We start from the raw sequence: 16199 nt of genomic DNA, 5'->3' as shown, positions 1-16199 counted from the left end.
ACAATAGTGTTGCTGCTTTTTCCACTGTCTGTGTTGAACATTTTGAAATGTTTGTTTTGAGTATTTTTCTGTTTTCTATTAATTCTGTTCTGGATTTTTATGTGTTAACACGTCAGATTTCTGTAATACCCTCACCTTGTAACCGCTGAGAGGTGTTCGAGGCTGAATGATTTTTTTATTATTATGTGTTTTTCTTAATTAATTATCTGCTCATTTGATATAAAAACAATCGATCAACTGTTTTCTAAATGCAAATATGACAGTCGTTCTGGGGAGGATTTTTACTGTTGGTGTTGCACAAAACACAAAAAACGTTTGGTGTACTCTCAAGACATACATTTGTATAGTTTTTAATGATTTGTTCATACTTGGTACATTTATTTTCACAAGATGTTTTTTATTTTTACTTTATAAAACTACTTTGCAATACATTTCATAAGAAGATCTGCTTACATTTTACTTCACTTAAATTTATGAAAAACAAAAATGTGTTGCTGGCATTTAGTCTAGTTATATCAGAATCCCTGGTATTTGATTTTGTTTTTTTTTTAATTTTATTCATTTCTTTTTATTGTTCATCTTAATGCTTAACATTGTTGCTGTGTTTTCATTCTTCTCTCCTCCGGTTTCCGCCTGCAGAGGACTCTGTTTTCCTCTTCGCTCCTCCATCACAGCCGTGCGTGTGCGCGCGCGTTCATAATCCACGGGCGCTGCAGCTGCTCGTGCACGCGCGGCGCTGGTGATGGATCTGCAGGAATGCTGCTGAGTTTCTCCTGAACTTTTCCCGGTCGGAGGCGGACATGGAGGCGGCGGGCGCGAGCCGGCTGTCGGACGAGGATCTGCTGCTGCGGGGGAAGGAAGACCTGATCCAGATGCTGAAGAGTCTGGAGAACCGCAACGTGGACCTGATGCTGGAGCACGGACAGCTGATGAAAGACGTGAACCGGAGCCTGCAGGTCCACCTCCACGAGATCCGGAGCCTCAAGGAGGTCAACCAGAGGCTGCAGGAGGACAACCAGGAGCTGCGGGAGCTCTGCTGCTTCCTGGACGACGACCGGCAGAAGGGGCGGAAGATGTGCCGGGAGTGGCAGCGCTTCGGCCGCTACACGGCCGGCGTCCTGTGGAGGGACGTGGGGCTGTACCAGCAGAAGCTGACGGAGCTGGAGGCCGGCCAGGAGGCGCTGAGGGCGGAGAACGCGGAGCTGAAGGAGATCGTCCTCATGCTGGACGAGGAGCGCGGCGGAGCCGGATCCCGGAGCTCCATCGACAGCCAGTCCAGCCTGAGCGGCCCGGTGCCCCCGCGGGACGGCGGGGACGGCAGCAGCGCGTCCAGCACCGGGAGCGGGGGGAGTCCCGACCACCACCCCAGCCTGCTGAAGCCATGCGAGGGGGGCAGCGCTCCTCTGAGGTGGTCCACGGATGACCTTTCTGTGGGAGGTGAGTCTGATGCAGATCACCAAGTTACAACAAAATCACCCGAGGGGGCAGTAATGAGGTCACCCCCACCCCCACCCCCCAGCCAGCAAGGGGCATGTTAGAGCAGGGGAGAAGGGAAGTCTGAACCTCTGCAAACACACCTTTAGGAAGGCTGTCATTATTGGATCATGTCTGATCTTTGATGAACAGGTTTACTGGAAAATACCCCCCCCCGTTCTCCAAAAGCCCACCTTGAAACATTGATTGTGCAGCCAGCCATCCATTTTCTTAACCCACTGTGTCCCTTTCAGGGTCACCTGAGCCTGTCCCGGCTACTGTTGGGTGAAAGTGGGGTACACCCTGGCCTGGTTGCCAGACCAAACAGACGACCAAAGACACACTCACCCAGGGACAATAGCCGAGGTTACATGTAAAAAAAAATATCTTGATCGGATCAATGGTCGTATTAAAATTCAACCGTGCACATGGGATCAGAAAACCTTTTTCCCGTTTAGAACAGACGTTCACATGGGTCTCACCTTCGGTCGTAAAAAATCATTTGGGCATGTGCAGTAGTGTTGAAAATACCGGAAAAGGAAATGAGTCCCACAGTAAACAAACCTTGCTGTCATACATTTATGCAGCAGCTCGGTAATATACTGTATACTTATATAGCACTTTTCTACTTCCCTCGAAGGCCCAAAGCGCTTTACAGTCATAGTCCCATTCACCCATGCACACACACATTCACACACTCCGCTGCGGAACACTGGCGCCAACCTTCCACCAGAGGCAAGTTGGGGTTCAGAGTTCTGACCAAGGACACTTCGACACATGGGTGGTCAAGGCGGGAATCAAACGTGCAATATTCTGAACAGAGGTCGACCGCCCTTCCACTTCACCACGGCTGCCCGTAACCACAAAAATCACTGCACACCGTCCAGCCACTTATACAGCCAACAGCATGGAAACACAAGCGTTGTATTGCTATGATGACGAGGCATCATGGGAAAGTCTTGCCTTAAGGAAGGTTCATAGGAGTCAGTGGGGCTGTGGGGGGTGGGGGTGTTGGTGTGAAGCATGATAGTAACAGTCAGTTTGTGTTTGTTAGTGGAATGGCCATTAGTGTGAAACGCTGCATCTGCAGCAGCGGTTTCCATGGAAACGCCCAGATGCAGATTAAGAGATTGAAATGTGATCGTAGATGAAAGTACCACGTATGAAACACAAATTTCTATAAATGTTTGAGCCATCAAACTTTGTGCAACACAACAGCAACAGAGCCATGGTACAGAAGTAGAGTGGTCTACCCCTGATCGGAAGGGTTTGGTTCCCGCCTTGCTCACCCATGTGTTGATGTGTCCTTGGGCAAGACACTGAACCCACATTGCTCCTGGTGGTTATAGGTTGGCACCAGTGTTTGGTAGTGACCGCCATTAGTGTGTGGCTGTGTGTCAATGGAACTGTTAGAGTGAAGCGTTATATAAGTGTATTCTATATACCATTTTCCCAAGATAATCAGACCCAAGTTTTGAGCCCAAACACATGTTATTTATTTATTTAACCATTAAATAAATAAGGAGATGTGGTAGTTGAATTGCACTTTGCGGAGAATTCCAGTCCATACGTATCTGATACTGAAGAGCTGTCCTTCCATTCTTTGTCCTTACAACTCTAGGAACAGGACTGTAAGGTCTACCAGAGGTCTACTCACACTCTAGTATGAAGGGAGCAGCTCAATGAGTCCTTTATATATAAATCTGCACCACGTGTGTGACCTGATGGGTCAAAAGCAGCTTCACCATGATGAGTGTGTAAACCACAGTTTGTTATGAAACAAAGACACAATGTTAAGAAAAACTGAATCCAACATGCACAGAGCCTGGACGGGGCATGTGATTATAGAACATCCCTATTATCCAGCTCAGAAGGAAATGTTAAAGCATCAAGTCTCTTCCTTGGAAAGAAAAACGTAACCTGTTTCTGAAATAAATACTGCAACTTTAGTTGCAGTATTTTTTGACAAAATAATCTCCATGAGGCTTAAAGAGCAAATGTTTGAAAGCATTAACACCGTCCTTAATGGAGCCATCAGGAGCATCAATGGGGTTGATGTTCTTCTGCTTGTCTATACTGTTAGATAATAACATTGCTTTAGTTTAGCTTTGCATCTGTCAGAAAAAAAACTGACAAACAGCCATAAAATTCATTTCGTAATTTGTTGGTGGCGTCAATGATTTCAGTTGCAAAATAAAACACAATAACGTCATCAGTATAAAAATGACAAGTTTCACGGGTAATCCCCCCCCCCCCCCACATCATTTGTATAAATTGCAAACAGGAGTGGGCCTGGAATAGACCCTTGTGGCACACCCCCAGTAAGTGGCGGAGCATCAAAACACTGATCTGATGTAATATCAATGAATAATCTAAGGTTAATGTTTTATCTTTGGTAAATGTTCAGAGTTAGAAAAGAAGAATGATTGTGATTCTGATGTATTCATTGTGAATTCTCTTCCTAGCTGAAAGCCCCCTTCCCTGCAGCTGACAGTCAGATCTGAGTTTGGGGGGGGCGCAGAGAGGGGTGGAAGTGTGAGCTTTACACAGAAATTGTCAGCCTGGGACATAGACCTTTGCTGTTTCTGACAAAGCTGCAGGGTTTAAGGGGCTTGTGATAAGTCAGAAAATTATTTTGTGGAAAAGCCAAATTGTTGGACTCCCAGCATTCCTCTGAAAGCGTCCCTGCACCCGTTTACCTTCCCGTCACATGTCCCTGGGGAGAACCACAGGGACATCAGCTGTGCTGAAAAGCTGCCTGCTCGGGATTTCCCACATTCCAGCGCACTTAAAGGCCCTTTGGGAAAAAACATGACCTGATGGGGAATAATTTACGAGGCTTTGTCTGGAACAGCATCACTGGAAACCAACGAACATGCTGAGATGAGTCTAAATAATTAGGCCAAGTGGGTAATGAAGACCTTTTTAGCAGAAAAAAAGGTTGGCGTTTTGGGTCCGGGTTTGCATGCTCAGCATTCTGTGTGAGACCCACAGTCGTTTTGTCTGCCTGCTGGCTTCCTGTCTGACCTTCTCACAGCTCCAGTGAGACAAACGGGTCAAATGAAATACTTAAAGTGTGATACTGTGTCATGTTACACGTGTAAATGTCTGGCACTGATGTGATGCTCTTGAGAATAGAAAGTAAAGTTTAATCTCCATGAAGGCAGCTGGGAGAATTCTGAATTTCTTTATTTAAACTCTTGTGTTTCTCGTGATCAGAAAGTAAAACTCAAAACAACACCAGTTAAATCAAATAGAAGAATTCTCATAATCTATATTTAATTTGATGCAAAACTGCACACAATCCATCCATACTGTACTGGAAGGTAGGGGTTTGGCGAATCCACAGGTTAGGCGCACTGACTGTATAGGAGAACTGGACTGAGTGAGTGTGATGTCACCCATAGACAATAGTTTACTTTCAGCTTCTACCAAATTAAGTCAATTCAGTCGCCATTCTTTCATTAAACCGCCATGTTAGTTTATTCGGACTAATAGAATGACTGAGTAACAGCTGTTTATTTCTTTATAGAGGTCTATGGAATTTTTGGCTTCTTGGCACCAGTGGGTACTTCCTGTTTGGAACGCCAGGTGAAGGGTTCACTCAGGACTGACCTTCTACCAGACATGCTTGCTGTTTCATTTTTCATGCTCCTCAAATCTCAAATGTGGTCCACTTCCAGGAAAACCACTGCTCTTGTTCTAAAGGGGGCAGGGCTCTCCCATGGCTGACACCATTCTAGATGGGGTGTGCGAATGTGTGTGCTCTCTGCACCCCAACCATCTGTCCGACAGCATTGTGTGGCTGACAATGGGGGGCCGGCCTTCAAAAAGCGGCTGTGCAGAGCTTCCCATCATCCCCCACAACCTTCTTTGTCTCATTTTCTGTGGGACTCGGCGGGGTTGGTGCTCTTCAGGAACCATCCCAGCTGAAGTCTAGGTTTGAGGCTTCATGAGTGTTCTAGCAAACAGAAGCTGTGAACCCCCCCCCCCCCCCCACACACACACACACACAGGGAAAGGCAACCTAAACTGGGTATCTGGGAAGGGGAGTTGGCATCAGAGCTGACTGTTCAGCAGGACAGTGTGTGATTTTGTACCGATTCGTTTGCATTTTAGTGGCTCAGAATGTGCAACCCTAACTTCTGTTCTTTTTAATTGTCATCTCTCATTTCCACTTCAGTTGCTTCAGTTTGTGGCCAAAATATTTAAAGAGTATGGACATATCTATTCAAGTTAAATCTTTTATATTATAATGTAAAACATTTGCAATAAATACCGTCTAAAGGTCAAAGTCAGAGTTTGGTTTTGCTCTGCAATTTTTCCTCTTAATTTCGTCATAGCAGGGACAGATGAAGAAGAGTTCTTTCCTTTAGTATGACCAGACAGTCTGATAAACCTGGCCTGAGCTCAAATCCATCTCTGACATTTCAGCTCATTTAACATCTTTGTGACTGCGTTCAGAGAAATCTTTACAAGGTGCCTTTGGGTGGCCACGTAGAAACAATGATCAGATGCTTCGTGGAGAGTGTTATCCCTTGTGACAAACTGAGAGGAAAAGATCTTTTTAGATGATGTGTCATCTGGAACAAGTAAATTCAGAGGCCACTCATGGTTGATTACAAAAAGTTTTGCTGTAGATTAAAATATTGTGGACATTTGGCCCACTCCCTTTACAGACCAGTTACTAAGGTAAAGTTTGGGTCCCCTACCAGCAGCTTGGAACAGTTTTGCGCTTCCTCTAGTTCTTCTCCAAGTTCCTGATGTTTGATGGATGTTTGATCCCATAAGAGAGAATGTAGGAGGACACCAGAGAAAAAAAGCGAGTTTAGTTTAGCCAAAAAGTCTAATTTCCAAGAAAGCACAAGAGAACTGCACCATTAGGAAGGCAATCAGAAAGTGTGAGGAAGGTCCGCGGGTCTCATCTGACCCACTAGTCTCCACAGAGCTGAAGCTAACAAAAGGGACTCACATGATTTTCTTTCAGGAGACGAGGAGACCAGACAGACAGGCGGGAAGCAGATGTGGATCTGGACTGAGCGCTTGTAATTTAAGGAGGTTCTCTGCTTTCCTTCTGTCAGCATTGACCCACTCTGTGTGTGCACGTGTGTGTACATGTAAGGTCAGCAGAGGCTGCAGTAAGGACTTTAGATCTCCTGATGTTACTGTTTGGGAAAACGTGCAAATATGTGGTTCTCTCTGAAGGATCCAGACTTTCATTTTTACTTCTGTTAGAAGTCCTGGAGCTAGCTGTGTGATAGACTTCCAAAGATCTCAAGAAAAGAACTCAAACGGGATAAAACCAGACTGAACCAGAAAATGAAGAAAACAAAAGGATGATCAAATCAAAAAACAGCTTTGAGGATTAGAACTAAAGGCTGGTGTGGCAGAGCAGACAGTAGGAATACTGGTTCAGATCCTAGCTAGGACCTTCCTGTGAGGATGTTTCACGTTCTAGCTGTGCCAGCAGGTGACCATGGCCCTTTCTGCTCAGGGCTTCTTTATTCTCAGTCCAGTCCATTTGTTATTCTGGTTTTTAGGTATTTATAATTCTCAATGACTGAACTCACCGGCATGTTTGGTGGAGGGTCTCATCTGAAGTCACGAACCAACTATTTTAGTGTTTAAAAGAAGACAGGATTTCTAGCTCTCTGGGTCAGTTGAGTTTTCTATATTAAAGAAAGTTTTTTTTTATCAGATCCCATAGAAAAAATAGTCTAAAAGTGAGACCGTATACTGGAAAGGGTCTACTATCCATGTATTGTAGATTTAAATGTTCCAATATTGTCTGAGGAAGTATTCAGCTAGTATACTCCTTACAACACAGGTGTATAGTGTACTTGCTATATTTCTATTTATACTCAATCATATTTAATAAAATACATTTCAAGGGTACTACTTTTGATCCCCTAACCATAACATGGTACTTTGAACTGCAGTGCAGTGTTTCCTCTATAGGTAAAAAACTGTTTCTTTTTGTATGCAGAGGTGTACATCAGGGAGCTGCAGGACAGGGTGAGGCTGCTGGAGGAGGAAAACCAGCAGCTGCTGTCACAGGTGAGCACCGCTCTTCATCACTCTTAATTGGCATGTTTCACAGTCTGCACATCTGCTGCAGGTGTGTGCCTGTCAGAAAAGAAGAGTCTCCTCTATAAAGTTCAGCTCTTTTCCATCAACAAATTGTCCTTAGGTGTGTATGTGTGGTCTTGCAACAGACTGTTAGCCTGTTCAAAGTGTACCTCACCTTTGCCCAACAGTAGCCAAAAGGAACTCAACAAGTTAACAAGATGGATGGATGGATATTTGTAATGATCCAACCACAAGGGAGTGCAATCCAACGCTGTCATGTGCCAGTCCTAGGAGGTATTCCAGGAAGCATGTTTAAACTAGCCTGACTTTAACCCTGAACTCTGGCTGAAATCCACCTGAACTTGCTTTACTCTGGGTATGTTGGTTCCAACATACCCAGACCGGATATGAGTTGGTGTAATTACGCTCGACTTGGTAACCCTGGGTTAATGCACGTGCACAGCAGGTACATAAAGACATTCTCAATGGATCGCCAATTACCGGAGTCCCCATGGAAACGCGTGGTGAAAAAAAGAAAGAAAGCGCTATGCTCCAGTGAGACGGAGTCTGAGATTAATGACGGCGTATGAAGATTATGCGTCCATCAAAAAGTAACACAGCGGCATCAGCAAAAGAGTTTCTGCTTGGAGAAAAAGAACGGACAAAGTAAACGCAGGAATTTCTGATCTTATTTCCAATTACATTGTGATGGATATATATACAACTTATAAAACTTAAATAAATGAATTAAATTGGTAACAAGTAATCGAGTTAAATCTTTCCAACCTATTTTCTTAAGTCTATCCAACTTAAAAAATATTTTTAGAACTCAAATTTACATATTTAACTAACTAAATGTCATATTACTCCAATTCAATTAAAGTTTTTCCATCTTAATTTATTGTAATTCTTGAACTCTCATATGTGAAAATTTGAGCCTGCAGATTTTCTCATTATTATAACATTAAGGTGTATGAAACAAAGTGGATTTGCAGCATGTAACCATATACCATATCTCTGAATTTATCATTACAACAGTATACAGTAGGGGTGGTATATAAACTCATCATCCTCTCCCTCCCTCTCACTCATGGTGCAGAAAGAATTAAACATAACTGGACAAATAACTCGGCAAAACACAGTAAAACAGCTTAACAACTAAACACATTTGGTCAAAAAGCCACACTTAAACTCAAATCCGTCCAGACAGGCAAAGGGAATGGTATCCCACAATCCCCTGCGGTGCTGCTCTAACAGCAACACCAAAATTACACCTACCTAATTGAATTCATTTAAATGAAAGTAAAATAAATGTCTGATAACTACTTGTTATTTTTAAGCTGACTTAACTAAAAAGATTTGATTTATCTTAACTGAAGCAAATAATTAAGTTAGATCAAAGTAATAAAGGTTTATCTGTCCAACATCCATAAGTGGTCTTATCCCTCTCTCATGGTGAAAAAAGTATTATCTGAGCTCTTCATCCACTAAATCTCTATGCTCTATTATGCCCCAAGCAGAGAAACACCCGCAGGGGACTTTAACTTTTTTAATGTCAGGGTCGTTCGTTCTTAGTTTAATAAAGAACAACATATAGTTTTGACCAGCTCCTTCTGTTCCCTGAGCAAACAAGTTGAAACAAGATGAATCTTTATTGGGGGGGGGGGTTCAAGACTCATCTGAGTAACCTTCAGGAAATTAGAGCTGAGCCTGGGTAAATGAAAACTGCAGTTCAGTCAGCTTTTGTTGATGTGGCAACTGGCAGCTGGCCCCGCCCACTTCTACTATCACGCAGTTACACTAAAGGTATTGACCCCAGTCCAGTCCAGAATTCGCCTCCTCCCTGAGGAAACATTATGTTACTGGTTTTCTGACAGAAGTTTTTTTTTTCTGCAATCATTAAACTCCTACACATTTTTTGGGTGGGGGGTCTGATGAAGAAGAAATCTGACCATCTTATTGATCTGCTGCTGCTGACTCAGCAGGTCTGCTGTTCTCACCCTCTTCCTTTTGCCTTTATTCTAACACTGCATAAACTAATGCTCCAAAATCAGGGTCTATACAATTACAGTGAATACAAATATTAGTATTTTAAATGAGTTCTGTGACTAAACTGGCCTCTGAAAGGTGGAAAACACCCAATCCGATGAAAATTGTGTTTTGGGTGTTTTAAACATATTCTTGTAGCATTTTTCTCAGGATTGAGGACAAATTAGGAGCACATTAAAATATGCTGTTTGAAAAAGATCTTATTTGTTACACAGAAAATACGCTGGGCGGGCCACAAGCTCCATTTGGATGAATCCACTGTCAGACAAATAGATCCACGAACGTCTTTGTTTCCCTCGTCTGAGCTGGATCAAAACTGTACAGCTGGATGGCTCTGATATTAATCATATCTTTGTTTCACCGCTAATGTTTGGTTGGAGGTGTGAGGGGCTGTAAACTAGAGTGTAAACAGAGAGTTTTTAACTACGAGTAGGAGTAGGCGGGGGCGAGGTTGCTCTGCTCCAACCGTCTGAATTTCTGATGAACTCTTGCCGCTCTACAGAAACTATGTCCTAGAAAACAACAGAAGTTTTTAGATTTTGGCTAAAATTTAGCTAAAACCACCGTAAACATAATTAAGAGACCACGGGGAATGCTTTTACAATAAAATGAAAAGATGATCAGAGTGGGATTTAAAAACTAAATTCAAAATCCAGTCTGATTACGGATGTTTATGGCAGTAAAACTCCTCACTGCCCTCTTTATACACTTTTCTCAGACAGACATGAACATTTTCACCCTTTTCTCCTGTTTAACCCTTGTGTTATCTTAGATGACCCCCCCCACCCTTACATTGACGTGTTCTCCCTACCATGACAAAGGTGGATAAAGGTGGAAAGATTTCATGTAATCCATGGACACCAGTGAAGATCACAAATCATTGAAGAAAAAAGGTTCAGCGCACTGTCTAGTGGGTCTAGATGACCCAACTCCCAACGTTAAAGTGTCTAGGATAGCACAAGGGTAACATTCTCAAACCTTCATAGGTCCAGGATCTTAGAATGAAAACAAAGATTTCTGATCTGAAGAGCTCCGCGTTTCTGTACAGGAGACACGGCACGGACTGAGGAGATTGATTGAAAAGGTCTCCAGCCAATCAGGACACAGAACAGGGTGCACTGTTTAAAAAAAGCAGCATAATCGCTTTAAAACAACTAGCCAAACCGGGAAAGATGAACTGTGACATAGAAAGGGAACACTGTCTTCAGTTCAGTTTGCCAGAGATTTTAGAGGGTTTCAGGTTGGAGCACAGACTCCAAAAGGGATAAAACAGCAGCAGATGAATGAATAAAAAAATCCATACATTTTTTAAGGAGTTCTTAAGGAGGGGAACAGGATTTTCCTGTAGAACCAAATAAGAGTAGGTATTTAAGGATCTCATGGGGGGCTCATGCCAGACAAAGTATGAGCCTTGAAGACGGTTGATTTCCGTCGTCAAGCTGACTCCTGCTGTGTTTTCTGCCCCCAACCCCTACGTCTCCCCTGTTCCTCCAGAAAGCTGTGCGGATCCAAAGTGCAAAACTGTCTCCCACCGGGACCTGCCTCCCCCCAGGACAGAAACCTGAAGCTGTTGTTCATGCAATGAAGGTGATCTCACATTCTACTCCCAGAATAGACTTTATGGAGGCGTTGGAGTCCCAATAGTTCTCACACACCTGGGCGTGTTTTGTGCCCTGCTTTTGACCCCTCCATGGGGAGCAGTGAGTATAACTCAACCCTGGATTTGAACCTACAGCCTTCCAGTCTCAGAGACACAGGCAAACATTCAGCTTTGAAAACAAAATCCAGAGTTTTTTGTAACTAGTCTGATTCTGCATTTGTCAGATGAGAAACAGAACTAAGTTTCTGGCTTGCTGTGGGCCTCGTAAGTCAGTGGTCAGCCAGCAGGAGGTCGGAACACAGGGTCAACGTTCTGAAGAACATTATTTCTGGACGTTCGTGGTGGAGACACTGTGCTGGTATGGGCCAGCATCTCCTTTTCTTGGCCATCCCCACTGGTCTACTGCTGCCCATCAAACAAATGGAGGTTCCCTTCCAAATGTGGCTGCTTAGAGAGAAACCTGCTCTCTACCACTGCAGGAAACCTTACAGGGAAGCACAGACCATCTTATTTCCCTGCTCAGTGTACATTCTCAAACATGTCTGTTTTATAAAAGTATCCGGTTCTTAGACAAAACAATGGAACAGTTCACGGAAAATCTACCCCAGTTATCTAATGGTTATCCACTGAAGTGACCGGGATCCAGTTTGTTTGGTCTTCAGACCAACTTCAAACTGGGGCTCATAAGGTTCTCCTAACTTTTGTGTGTGTGTGTGTGTGTGTGTTTGTGTAAGTGTAGGTGCTGGAGGTTCAGGAGAAGATGGACTTGCAGGGCTCCATGGAATGTGATGAAAACCTCAGTGAGAAGGAGAAGGCCATCGTCAGGGAGATGTGTAACGTAAGTATTGGCTGTCTTACCTTTTAAACTCTCCATCTTTTATTCACTAGACTGGCCACATTTTGAGAGGGTTTGAAGGCCAACTCTTGAGCTGTATTCACACTGAATGCAATTTATGTTTGGTTTAATTGGTTTCTGTTTGCATCTTCATAGATCAGATGCAAATTCAGAGGAGACAAATTTGTTTGAGGCGTGTACGGTTCAGTGCTACAGACATGGATGGTGTTGAAGGAGTGGCTTTGATTTAATTTGAGACACTGGCAAACACGTCATGATGTCTGGGTTCACAAGTTCTTTCAGAAATGCTAGCAGGAGGCTTTGGAGGTACTGCAATACTGCAGGAGGGGGTATGTCTCTCTGTGGCCAGGTTTGATAACTTGCTGTCCCACATTAGTGCCTGAAAGTAAAAATAAGAGCCTTCACCTCACAGCACAAAGGCCTAAGTTCAAATTCTGATTGACCATTTTATGGAGTTTGCATGGTCTCCTCGTGCATGCATGGGTTTTCCCCAGGCACACTTCCCACCACAGTCCATAAAAACATGCTTCATAGGTTGATTGGTTACTCTAAAGTTGTCCTTAAGTACACATATGCATGGGTGTGTGATTGTGTGGACCTGCAGCAGGCTGGTGACTTGTCCTGGGTGTACCCCACCCTCACCCTACAGTGGTCAGGTTAGGCTGTGGCAACACAGTGACTCCAAAAGGGATAAAGCAGATTAAGAACATGGATGGATAGGTGGAAATATTTCCAAAAATTCTGGTTCTTGAACTCTGGAAAATTTGGGTCAACATTTTTGGAGTGCATCAAATCAAACGTTGGCATTAACTTAGCTTTGAAACTGCACACCCCCACCATGAGAATTGCATTTGGTGTGAATGCAGCATTAGTACAAGGCCAGTACTCAATCAGATGAATTGCAGGATTGAATATTGGTTTTGGTGAGTCCTTTGCCATATCTCCTCACAGGTGGTTTGGAGAAAGCTGGGTGATGCCACTGGATCAAAGGTATCTGTCCGCCAGTTCACAGGACTGCATCAGTAGAAACGGAGATGTCACGGGGGTTTGTCCCCATCCTCAAAGCAAAACCTTTACTCCATTAGATGAACATTGACTCTGACTCCTCCCATGTGCAGTCTGCCATGCATGCTGGGTATTTAGAGTAGCCAGACCTCTGCCTGCTGGTTAATTCAGGTGTTTTTCTGATGGGTTGTACACGTTCTGTAAGACTATTAGACTGTTGAGCTGAAGCACAAATATGTGACAAGTCATGTGATTCAAAAATGTCCAGCAAATGCTCACCTGTCACAGAAAAAACTGGTCCACCCCAACGACAAAACACTAGGAGAGAAGCAGGGCAAGTCAGGAGAGCTCTGACCTGTGCTTTAGTTAAAGAACCCCCTCACCATGGCTCTGCAGTCCACCTAAAGGACAGTGGAAGTTCTGTTTAATATTCTATACAAAGAGGACAGTTGGTTGAAAGAGGAGCCATGGAAGACATCTAAGTCTAAATGAAGAAACCTCTCAACAGAGGGGGCGGGCTCTGAAACATTTCCTGTCCTGTTTTAACGTCTCTTTCAAGCAGACTGGGGTCCCATTCACAACCCCTCATACACCGACAACAGACCACCAACGAGAACCCCAGAACCGCGAAAAGAACCCCATCAAGTACCAGGACATTACAACCATTCTGAAGATCACTGGATTGTTGACATTTGCATCTGCTCACATGACATCTAGTTCTTGAACTATTGGGATCACTTTGAAACAGTCGTAGTTTCAAAGTCTGAGTTCTCCATCAGTTGTTAGAGGAAAATAACTGGATGAGCAGACGAACAGTTTCTGGATCCGCTTTCAAAGTCCAGCTGACCTGGAGAACAGAATCCTGTTCTCTCTTGGTACAGTTGAGCACATCTCTTCAGTGATGGTTTGGTGAAGTTCCTCAGTCTTCTAAGCTCATCCTGCTGGTGCTTTATCAGAGAACATAATCAACCCAACTCTGGTCATTTTACCGGACAGTAAAATTCCCAGAAAAGATGTCTCCATGTGAGCATCAGTAAAGTTCTCAGATGAGCATCACCTGCCTCAGCAGGAGTCTCACTGCCCTCTTTTGCTGCATGTTTGCTTCATATTTAGTATCTGTGTCTGAGTTTTATGGAGTTATAAAAAATCTTTCACATAAACTGAGGTATACTCAACACCATTGCAGCTGAGAAACATTGTGTTTTTGCGTAGCTCAGGATGTTTTGCAGCAGTAAAGTATGTAAGAGAGTTTTAGATGCAACAAGAATTAAAGTTTATTTTGCAAACCTAAGTGATTGTGTGAATGTGGGATGATGAGCTTCACCTGTCAGAAACTGGTGGTGAACGGCCCATAATGGCAGAAACATATCCATTTAATAAACAAACTTAAAAATAATTTTAAAAAACTAAGGCCACAACCAAAAGGTGACAAAACCGATGACCCGACAATGTAGAACAGAAAATCAAACCCTTCTGAATTAGAGATATTTGCCCCTCTAAACATCTCTTATGATTGTGAAAATTAATCTTCAAAAATGCTTTGATCCAAGTTATGCAATGGATCAACTAATACATCTACAAATTTTTTATAAAAAATCAACAGAAAACCCATATAAGTATAGACGTTTTTAGACAAAATCAAAAAACGTGTGTTGTTTTCTAGGACATAGTTTCTGCAGAGTGGCAGTAGTTCATCAGAATTTCACCTCTGAGTTGTGTGTGGGACTGTTGGCACGGAATAAACCTGCGCTCATTTCCAATCATCCCTTTGTTTACTCACTCTCCCGCTATCTTACAGTCCTTCACAAACCCAAGCTAAATGATGAGCAATATCAGAGCTATCCAGCCGTACAGTTCTGATCCAGATTTTAGCTCAGACGAGGAAAACAAAGACGTTCATGAACCAATTTGTCTGCAAGTGGATGTAGTTTGTTAGCAAAAACTACAAAACTGCCCCAGGTGGAGGAGTTTAAATATCTTGGGGTCTTGTTCACGAGTGAGGGAAGACCGGAGCGTGAGATTGAGAGGCGGATTGGAGCAGCGTCCGTAGTTATGCGGTCGCTGTATCGGTCCGTTGTGGTGAAGAGAGAGCTGAGCCAAAAAGCAAAGCTCTCAATTTGCCGGTCGATCTTCGTCCTAATACTCACCTATGGTCATGAGCTCTGGGTCATGACCGAAAGAACGAGGTCCTGCATACAAGCGGCTAAAATTAGCTTCCTCTGTAGGGTGGCTGGGCGCTCCCGTAACCCTTGTGCTGTCTTAGGCACTTTAACGTTGGGAGTTGGGTCATCTAGACCCACTAGACAGTGCTCTGAACCTTTTTTCTTCAATGATTTGTGATCTTCACTGGTGTCCATGGATTACATGAAATCTTTCCACCTTTATCCACCTTTGTCATGGTTGGGAGAACACCTCAATGTAAGGGGGGGTCATCTAAGATAGAACAAGGACACGGTGAGAAGCTTGGTCAGTTGAGGGGTTGGAATGGCTGCCAAAAGCAACCACAAAATATATAGAATTTTCTAGGCTACCACCAGACCCTTACACCCTTCATCTAGTGCTGCACCGACATTCCTGAATCATAGGAAAAACTAAAGCAGGGGTCGGGAACCTTTTTTGCCGAGAGAGCCATAAACGCCACATATTTTTAAATGTAATTTCGAAAGAGCCATACATTTATGTAGTGTCCCTTTCCCACACTGAGGCACGGAGACTTAACCTCTTTTAAGGTTCTTTATTCTGGTTACTGCAGACCACAACAAACGCCGTACAATTAATTCAGCAACTCCTCAATCTCTCCCGCTGAGACGAGAGAGCGCTTCTCCCAACTTCATATTCCCCTGCTCCCGCTCCAGCCCTCCCATTTCCCTTATTCGGCCCATAGCTGAACCCCATTGGTCCAGATTACCTAACAACTGGCTGAGCGACAGAACTGAGGGCCAATCAGATCTCTGCTTGATGCGTTCAAGGAACTCCAGAACTTATAACGCGGCCCAACAGCTACGTTAAACTCAGTCCGCGACAATATGTTTAAAACTAAATATACACGTGAATGTGTGCATTTGATTTAATTTCAACATTTTTAAAGTACAATAAGTCTGTGGATTCTTTTGAATAACATTGTTATAGTGTTGCTGATAAATGATG

At 43.6% G+C, this 16199-nt stretch overlaps 1 protein-coding gene across 1 annotated transcript; it reads left to right on the top strand.

Moving 5' to 3' along the window:
* Positions 1–338: 338 nt before the first annotated feature.
* Positions 339–14343, top strand: LOC101155247 (coiled-coil domain-containing protein 85C-A). The gene is made up of 5 exons (XM_023951928.1): positions 339–1437; positions 7460–7530; positions 11086–11178; positions 11931–12029; positions 12999–14343. The coding sequence occupies exons 1-5, from the start codon at positions 801–803 to the stop codon at positions 13071–13073; spliced, it is 975 nt and encodes a 324-aa protein (XP_023807696.1). The 5' UTR covers positions 339–800; the 3' UTR covers positions 13074–14343.
* The last annotated feature ends 1856 nt before the right edge of the window (positions 14344–16199 follow it).

The sequence above is a fragment of the Oryzias latipes genome, chromosome 22 (genome assembly GCF_002234675.1).
Source record: "Oryzias latipes chromosome 22, ASM223467v1".
Classification (NCBI taxonomy): domain Eukaryota; kingdom Metazoa; phylum Chordata; class Actinopteri; order Beloniformes; family Adrianichthyidae; genus Oryzias; species Oryzias latipes.
Note: the sequence above shows the minus strand (reverse complement) of the source record. Positions and strands in the feature narration are given on the sequence as shown.